Below are 10,210 nucleotides of genomic sequence, written 5' to 3' on the forward strand. Positions count from 1 at the left end.
CAGAGCATTTCAGATAATCAAAAATCATACTGTATTATGAATTGCAGAGAATATAATTTATGTGATTTTTTTTGTCATTTAGCACTGGAACCACATCGTCCACCCTCTGGGCAAATACACTTCTTCCAATGCATAGTGCTTCAGATTTAACACTATATTTTTGCACAACAAAATTTCAGTCCCTCTGGATAAAAAGATTAATATTCCACTGGCCTTTGATTTTTTTTTCTTTCACGCCCTCTCTATCAATTGGATTCAGCAATTGATGAATAAAGACAGGAAACAGCACAAGTAGCAGAAGCAAATTGGTTGGGCTCAATGGCCTGTTCATGTGCCTTCCATTTGCATTTTTGAACCCCAATTCTCTGGAGACTCCAAATCACAGATTTTCACAACCCACAAAGATGAGCTTTGACAGGGATAGTGGGCACGAGCCTCAGCTGACAGATTTTCCTTTCTTGACTTTTCCTACAATGAAACCATTCAATTGCTGCAAAATCCAACTAAATTTAGGGAGAATAGTTAATCTGACAATCTGCGAGAATGCAACCACCAAATTTAAATATGCTGTCCTTGGTCCCCTTCTAACTTGTACATATAATGAACAGTTATGGACCCAGCATGGACTCTTGCTCCAGTAAAGCACCCATTTATCCCAACTCTCTTGCCACTCCTCCATCCATGCTAATACATTACCATCAACTCCATATGTTCTTAGCTTGTGCAGAAGCCTTTTATGCAGAACCTTATGAAAAGCCCTCTGGAAATCCAAGTATACAACATAGTCCTGCTTCCCTTCTATTCACTGTGCTCTTTAGCTTCTCAAAGAATTCCAGTAAATTTATCAAACAGAGACATACTTGCCTCTGCTGCCTGAAATGTCCCAACCACACGAGTCCCACCTGCCTGCATTTGACCCATATCCCTCTCAACCTATCTTAACTAAAGGACCACCTTTCCTGATGGACCAATTTCTATCTAGATGCCTTGCTGTTTCTTCCTTAATGATAGCTTCAAGCATTTTCTCATCTGCAAAACATTCAGCTAACTGGCCTACAGTTGACAAAGGGCTCAGACCTGAACCACTGGTTATACGTCTTTACTTTCTATGGACACTGCTAGACCTGCTGCTGCTCCTCCAGCACTTTTGTGTCTTTATTATAGTTATCTGCCTTTTGTTTAACCCAAATTAATTTTCTATAACTTCCCCCATTTCTTTCAGAAACTGTGTGCAGCCTTATGAACAAATATCGCACATCTACCCACTACTGGAATTCAATATTACACCCCAGTCCACTATGGTGAGTGTGAAATCGCACCTTCTGTTTCCATGTCATGCCCTTTTGGTGCCTCTCCAATGTCAATAGTGAACATCACTATTTTAGGGGTCATGGTAGACATTCTGTTACTGAAGCAGAATTTATATGTTCCATCCATGTGTGCGGCAAACGTGTACTTCCCACTGGACTCACGGTCCCCCTTATAAATATTTTTGCCATCTGGTCCTGTAATCTGCAGAAAACAAAAAAAAAGTGAAATTCTGGCAAATGTTAAACTCAGAATATACATGGAAGGAAATATAGATATTTGATTTATCCTTTAAATAACATAAAATAACTTAAATAAATTTTGGGTTCATTAAGATGCACAAATTTCACTTAAATAATCACCAACACTGTCCTAATCAGCTAACAAAATAATGATAAATTAGAATAGAAATGACCAATTGACATAAGGAACTTTAATTAACCTTGAATGCAGCGTTTGAAATTACTTATCTTCCTCTCTAAATAGGTGGCACATTTGCAGGTCCCCAACTTGGCAGATAAGAGTCTTTGATTTGAGCTGTGGTTTGGCATGACATTTGGGAATTATCACACTTTCCTTGCAACTATGACATTAGAAGAAAACAAGCAAGCACAGCAACAGCTAAGCAGGAGAGGTTTTAAAAAAAAGCCAAATCACTTGCAAAAAGTCATTGTTTGAACTCAAAATGGTCCAGTATAATCATTTATGCAGGCAGCCCCACCATTAGTCAGCATGAAGTGTCTAACCTGAGCCACCAGTCTCCAGACATACCATAATTCAGCTGCATACTCACTTTTTCATCAAATACATCCAATTCACCAAAGGGCAAGAAATCTCAGGTGTCGACACAACTAGAGCTAAGCAGCCTAGCAACAGGCTACTCACCACTAGTCTGATCAGGATTATTCCACCATTAAGACTCCATGGTGTTCTGCACACTGGTCTGAATAGAGCAACTTCCTTAGATGGCTTTTCAGCATTCTGTAGTTCCCTACATCTGTCAAGTATGGTTTTTCAAATCTGTTGCAGAAGCACTTAATTGCTATGGTCATCAACCTGGAGAAACAAACCTCACTTGAACTGATATGATGAGAGGACACAAGTAGGAGTGGGCTATTGTGATAGATCACTTGATGAGCACGCAATGCAGGAACACTAGACTGGAAGTAGAAGTGTTTTACCTGGAAGGACCATTTGGGTGGAAGGGAAAGAGGTAAAAGGAAGGTGTGGCATCTCCTGTAATTGCATGAGAAAGGAGAGTCTGTTACAGCTCTGGGATCTTCTACCACATGACAGACATCAAGATTGGTAGAGCTGGGGAGGGAGTCACGTGATGGAGTAGTGGCCGGACGGTGAACTCCAGCCCTCTCCAGAAAAGTCGGGAAAAACAAAGGAAAACACAAAGGCACAGAAATAAAAGTTACAGAAAAGTGAGTATAAAGGTGGAAAGAAGATGGCGACAAAAAAAGAAAAGTCAAAATCAACGGTAAGAAGAGAGGAAGAGAAGACAACGGAGGAAAAAGGTGAAGGCCTTACCTGTCCGAAGAGGCCCGCTGCGGAGAGAGAAACCCGCTCCCTCAGGTCGGTAAATAATGGACTACAAAAATGGCTCGCTGAGCCGAGTAAAAGTGCGCAACCGCGCAGGAAAAAAAACACACCGACGGGAGGGGGGACCAGCTGGGGAGTCGATCTCCACAGCCGGCAACGACAGCTGCAGAACACCTGCAGCAAGAAGAGAACACAGAAGACAATGAAAACAAGAAAGAAGAGAAGGAAAGGGCAACAAAGAAACAACAGATGGCCAACCCAGAGGAAGAAGAAGAGGAAGAGTACAGTGAAATAGAAGAAGAAGGGAAAGGCAAGATAAAGGAGGTACTTTCTCTTATTAAAGGATACATGGAGTCATTTAAAGAATGGCAAACACAGGAATTTAAGGATTTAAGAAAAAGAATAAACAACACAGAAGAGAGAATGAATAAAATAGATATGACCTTAACAGAAATGGGAAAGAAAATGGACAAGATAGAAGAGCGGGCAGTAGCAGCAGAAATGGAGGTAGAAGACTTAAAAAAGAAATTGGAGGAATCTAATAAAAAAACTACAGAGACACAAGAACTACTAGCTCAAAAAATAGATACAATGGAAAATTATAACAGAAGAAATAACATAAAGATAGTGGGCCTTAAGGAAGATGAAGAAGGCAAGAATATGAGGGAGTTTATAAAAGAGTGGATCCCTAAGACCCTAGGATGTCCAGAACTACAGCAAGAAATGGAAATAGAAAGGGCACATAGAGTATTGGCCTCTAAACCACAACCACAACAAAAACCAAGATCTATTGTAGTAAAATTCCTAAGATATACTACAAGAGAAAAGGTACTGGAGAAGACAATGGAAAAAGTAAGAGAGGGCAACAAACCACTGGAGTATAAAGGGCAAAAAATCTTCATTTATCCAGATATAAGTTTTGAACTACTAAAGAAGAGAAAAGAGTTCAATACAGCAAAGGCGATTTTATGGAAGAAAGGGTATAAATTTATACTAAAGCATCCAGCGGTATTGAAAATATTTATTCCAGGACAACAAAACAGACTATTCTCGGATCCAGAAGAAGCACGAAAATTTGCAGAACAATTACAAAAATAGACTGAGGGAGGAAGACGGGTAATGAGAGTAAAAATGATCACGATAGATATGTATGTGGGTAAAGACAAAAATAGACTGAGGGATGAAGACGGGTAATGAGAGTAAAAATGATCACGATTGATATGTATGCGGGTAAAGAGGTATAAGAGTGAATAGAGACAAGGTGCATACGTGAATGTATCTGTACTTAGAGGAAAATATAGATAGTATAGACAAGAATTAATAAGGGAAGGTAATGGAATAGAGAGAATAAGGAGGGAATTAAAAGAGTGACCTTTGTGACATATGAAAAGTGAAATCTTTTCTGGGGGGGGCTGGGTGGGGGGAAATAGCGGTCACTGCAAAATCAGTTGACGCTTGCGAGTGGATTCGCAAATCCAAATGGAGAGGGGAGATGTGGTTGTCCGACAAGGGATAAAGGACAACTCAGGAGGGGAAGGGGAGATTGGGGATAAAGAAGATAGAAATAGGAGAATAAGGAAAATGTTGGATGTTGTAGGAATGTTGTCTTATAAAGAGTTGAAAATAAGAAAACAGAAATGGAAAAGGAGGAAAGGTAATGATGGAAAAACAGAAAGAGAAGATAAACAAAATATAAAAGGGCTACGCTGAACTATATGACTTTAAATATTAATGGAATACATAACCAAATTAAAAGGAAGAAACTACTAAATTTAAATGAATAAATGTATTCCATTAGAAAAAAATAACATATAGGTTAAGAAATAATATTGAAATATTCGAACAAGTATGGGAGCCTTACATTAAATACAATAGCGAAAACCTACCGGGGACAAACATTACCTAAGTTGATGGAAGGAGAAGGAAAGAAAAGAATGGACTCAGTAGAATTTCTGGTGTATTTTTGTTGAATGACAACATTGTCTGACTGGCTTAATGCAACCTAGATTGTATACCTAAAATGGATGAGAGGGGGGGTGGGGGGGTGGCTTGGGAGGAGGGAGGGGGGGGGGGGGGGGAGAAAAAGTCACTGTATATGTGTGAAAAAGAAATAGTGTATATCATGGCTAATGTGATTTATGGTGTGAAAAATAAAAAATTTAAAAAAAAAAGATTGGTAGAGCTGGGAACACTGCCAACCTTTTCTATAATTTAGTAAGAAATAGGAAAGTATGCCATCTAGCCCATCATGTTTGGTTTACCATTTAATAAGATCATGACTGATCTCACCATAGATTCAGCTTCATCTACCTGCCTCTCCACTATAATTCTCCTACTATGCAAAATAATTTAACTGCAACTTCAATAAATTTAATGAGCAAGTCTCCACTGCTTCATTCCGCAGAGAAAGTTACATTATTTCTTCATTCCATAGAATTCCATAGATTCATTACACTTTGAAAGTAATTCTTCCTCATTTGTCTTAAGTAAGGTCTTAAATCTACTCCCCAAATCTTGATGTCTGCTAATTCTCATCTCACATGTCAGTGGAAACAAGATTCCCCCCACCCCCCCAACCCCTCATCCTCCTAAACTCCAATGAGGGTAGTCCCAAGCTATTCAATTTCTCATGAGCTAATCCCCTCATTTCCAGAATTAACCTGGTGAACCTCCCCTGCAAAACTGAGAGGTTAGAAAATACGACAGATGTGCATCTGTACAACAAAAACAAAAAGATTTCCCATTGAAATCAGTCTTTTTTCACTTTTTACTTCATCAGCGCAGGAATAAAGGCATAGAATTTTATAGCACTGCCCACCACGTCCATGCCAATCAAGTTGTAGACCTCATCCAGTCCCATTTGCCTCAATTCAACCCATATCCTACTAAATGTTTCCAATCCACATACCTATCAAAATGTCTTTTAAACATTACCTTGTACACACCTCTACCACTCCTCTGGGAGCTCATTCTGTATATCCACCAGCCAGTGTGGAAAAAGGTGCCCCTCAAATCTTTTTTTAAAACTTGTGCCCTCTAATTTTAGATTACACTACCTTCAGGGAAAAGACCAACTTATGATTTTGTAAACTTATACAAAACAAAGGCCTATCTGCCTCTCATAATAATTCAAGTTGAGTCACAATGACAATGTTGCAAATCTTTTTTGCACCCTTTAGAGTTTGATACATTTCCTATAGCAAGTGGCAAGAACTGTGCACAATATTCTAAGTGTGGTCTCATCAATATCATGTACAGATGTAACATGACATTACAATCAATACAGGTGCACCTCGAGGACACTCTCTCTACACCCATGACTGTGTGGCTAAGCACAGTTCAAAAGCCATTTACAAATTTGCTGAAGTCACGATCATCGGCAGAATCACAGATGGCAGTGAAACAACCTTGCACTCAATGTTCATAAAACTAAGAAATTGATCGTGGACTTCAGGAAGAAGAAACCAGGAAAACACAAACCAGACCTCAAAGGGTCAGCAGTGGAGAGGGGAAGGAACTTCAAGTTCTGAAGACCTATCCTGGGGTCAACATGTCAATGCAATCATGAAGAAAGCAAACCAGATCGTTAGAAGTTTGAGAAGATTTGGTACATCACCTAAGATTTTGAAAATTTCTACAGGTGTACATGGAGAGCATTCTGACTGGATGCATTACTGTCTGATGTGGAGGTGCCTATGCACAGGACAGGAAAAGGCAACAGACCAACACCATCATGGGCATTAGTCTTCACACCATTAAGGACATCAAGAAAGCAGCATCTATCAGAAGGAAGAAGCCTGAAGACACTCAATGTCACAAAAACTGCTTTTTCTCCTCCACCATCAGATTTCAGAACAATGAACAGATACAACCTCACTTTTTTTTGCTCTAACTTTTTTTTTTAATCTTGTATTTACAGAATTGTAATTTATAGTAATTTTGCACCTGTAATGCACAATATTGCTGCTGTAAAACAAGAAATTCATGATGATAAATCTGATTCAGTTCTTGTACTCAGTGCCCTTACCAATAAAGGCAAATATGCCAATCTCCTCCTTCAACCACTTTCATGGAAATCATATCAGGAGTTAACCTACTAAAGTGCAATATCTAACTTTCTGAATTAAATTCCATTGCCATTCCTTGCTCTACTTTTCCCAGTTCATCTGCATCCTCTTGTAATTCCAGATAACATTCATTATGCACCAATTTTGATGTTATTGCGAAGTTATTGACCATGGCAACTACAACTGTCATCAAAGTTGTTAATAATAGAAACAAAAAGTGAATCCAGCACCAATCCTTGCAGCACACCACAGATCACAGACCACCAAAATGAATAAAAGCTCTCCACTACCATCCAATGACTTAAGCCAATTCTATAGCCCATTGGACAGCTCACCCCAGATCCAATGAGATTTGATCTTCCTGACTCGCACATCATGCAGGACCTCGTCAAAGGCCTTGCTGGTTCAACCACAAATGCAGTGTTGTGTCCAGCTTCTTGTATATAAATCAGAAGGAAGCTTTTCTGTATAATTATATGTATTAATAAGGCCAGGATTATTGCTTAACCTGCAAATACATTAACAAGGATTAAAAAAAATCTAAATCTGGAAATTATTAATGTTCATAATACCCTACCAGAACCTAAAATAGAAAGACAATCAACAGCTGTTGTTAAGACAACTGGATAAATATTTGATGAAGTTGAAATTAAAAAGCATGGGGAGTGGCAGGACAATGGGTCATTGTGGATTACTTTTCAAAAATTCCTAATTACTGCTAATGCTGAGACTAAAGTAAATAGACTCATTTTTCGCCTTGGCATTTGATATTCAAAGTTGTGATAGACTTTCCAAATGCAAATTGACATGATGTCCATTTCTGTAATCTAACATTGGTACTAATCAATCTTTACATATACTGTTCATGGCATATCATGCAATGAGACATTATAAGTTTCTTATTGCAGTGTTTCAACATCAGGAAATCTTAAAAATGTGAACAAAACAAAGTGTCAGCATGTCTACATTTTAAATAGTTGTTAAAGTTTCTATTGAAGCCAAATATTTCATTCTTTCTGGATACAAAAAGACTTGTAGAGTCACTCTATAATTAAGTGAGAATATGGGAATATGACATTTACTTTCAAGACTTGATATCCATCAACTTGGGGTGGGGGGGGGGGTTGTGTTGAGGTGTTGAAACTAGATATACAGGACCAAAGGTCTACAAAACTCCTCTTGACAAAATCCACATATCGTTATATTAACCCTTTAATACTCGAAGATAAAAACACACAAATCTTCCATATCATGCAGGTATTTTCTGAAGTCAAGTCCCTGATTACTGAATAGAGAAACAGGGGCTACTTGTCTCAATCTGTTTTAGGACGAGTACAACGGAAAACGACTTCAATGACTTTACCAAAACACACTCAGTTGCTTTCCTTTATTATCACAAAAACCATCGTGGGCATTTGGCATGAAATAACAAGACAAAGTGCCTGCTAATAGAACCTTGTTGGAAATGTTCAACTCCCTGCAGATGCCTGCACTACACATGGAAGGTTACTTGGTTTGTCACATTGCACAGGAGGTTACAATGCACATTTCCACAGCTTGAGTATGGGAAATCATCCACAAACGGCCATCTGGCGACACGCTCCCTTTTTGCTAGAGAATGGAGGACGGAGCCGGTCAGTAAGGCCTTCTACCCACTACTTCATGTCGGCGGTGGCACATACATCCACCGAGATGACCTGGTCCGTCCGAAAAAGGCCAGGCGCCAGATTCATACTCCGTCTTGGGCCGCAGACTCCCGTCGCCTGTTGGCAGATTGCGGCCTAGTGACGCCAGGCGCTCGCCTACCTCCACATCGATGTCCAGGAAGCCACCCTCGGCCACCTCAAAGATCAGACCCATCTTCGTGCCTGACGTGACCTTCTCGAAGAAGCACTCATCGGCGTGCGCGTCGATGCTGACGAAATAGGCGGAGGCGCCGCACAGGTAGGTGAGGAGGCCGAGTAGCACCGAACACTCGCCGAACGTTAGCATCTTCACACGGCGGCCCGTCCGCGCCGACCCTCGCCTGTCTCACCCGCTGCCACGTCACGTCAACCGCCGACCTCAATGCGCCTGCGCGCTCCACTCACGCTCTTCCACACTGCGCCGGCGCACGCGACCTTTCCTCAGCGTGCTTGAACGTACGCGCGTTCTCCGTCGACTTGGGACTTCACTTCGCCCTGCAACCTGTTGCAGGTAGGACCGGGAAACGAAGCAGGATTTATAGGCATGAAATTCAGTGTTTTGCGGCAGAATCATAGTGTAGGCACTCATGTTAAAACCATCTTACAACATTAAGTTTAAAAAAGTAGTGCACGAAAAGTAAGACCGTGTCGGGTTCATTGATCATTCAGGAATCTGATGAGCGCTTGTCTTCAAGCTCCTGCACTCTTTCCCAGAGTGAAGAGGGCATGTCCTGAGTGGCGGGGGTCTTGGAGGATAAAAGCTGCTTTTTTAAGACCCCGCCTCATGTCGATGTCCTCGATGGAGTGGAGTCTGGTGCCTGTGATGTTGCAGGCTGGGTTAACAACCCTCTGGAGTTTATTCTTGTCCTGAGAGTTGGCAACTCCATACTGAACACCCAGCCAGAATGCTCTCCACCTGTAAATGTTTACGAAGGTCTTCAGCGACCTACTGAATCTCCTCAAGCACCTCACAAAGTATAGCCACTGGCAAGCCTTCTTTGTGATTGCATCAACATGGAGGCTCCCAGGACAGATCCTCAAAAGATATTGACACTCAGGAATTTGAAGTTCTTAACCCTCTCCACTCCTGAGCCCTCTATGAGGACTGGGTTGTGTTCCCCTCACTTCCTCCTGAAGTCCACAATCATCTCCTTGGTTGATCGCAAGGTTGTTGTGTTACACCACTCAAAGAGTTGATCTATCTCCCTCCTGTACACTTCCTCATTGCCATTTGTGATTCTGCCAACAACTGTGGTGTCATCAGCAAATTTGTAGATAGCATTGGAATTGTGCCTGGCCAAACATTCTTGGATGTATAATGGGTAGGGCAGTGGGCTAAGCACGCATCCTTGGGGTGTGCCTGTGTTGATAATCAGTGAGGAGGAGATGTTGTTCCCAATTCATAGACTGTGGCTTTCCAATGAGAAAGTCAAGGATCCAGTTGCAGAGGGTGGTACAGAGGCCTAGAGTTTGTAGCTTCTTGTCCAGCACTGGGGGAATAATGGTATTGAAGGCTCAGCTGCAGTCGATGAAAAGCAGCCATATGTATGAATTGGTGTTTTCAAGATAATCCAGAACTGAGTGGAGAGCCAGCGATATTGC

General features: G+C 40.9%; 1 protein-coding gene across 1 annotated transcript in view; it reads right to left on the reverse strand.

Moving 5' to 3' along the window:
• Window positions 1–8,993, reverse strand: part of tmed2 (transmembrane p24 trafficking protein 2) — a 29,462-nt gene extending 20,469 nt beyond the window's left edge. Inside the window, exons 1-2 of the mRNA XM_069933501.1 lie at window positions 8,730–8,993; window positions 1,320–1,512 (exon numbers count right to left, since the gene is read on the reverse strand). Coding sequence (XP_069789602.1) covers window positions 1,320–1,512; window positions 8,730–8,915 — 379 coding nt within the window. The 5' untranslated portion in view covers window positions 8,916–8,993. The remainder of the gene's footprint in view (window positions 1–1,319; window positions 1,513–8,729) is intronic.
• Window positions 8,994–10,210: the final 1,217 nt, after the last annotated feature.

Source organism: Narcine bancroftii, chromosome 4, assembly GCF_036971445.1.
Source record: "Narcine bancroftii isolate sNarBan1 chromosome 4, sNarBan1.hap1, whole genome shotgun sequence".
In the NCBI taxonomy this organism is placed as follows: Eukaryota; Metazoa; Chordata; class Chondrichthyes; order Torpediniformes; family Narcinidae; genus Narcine; species Narcine bancroftii.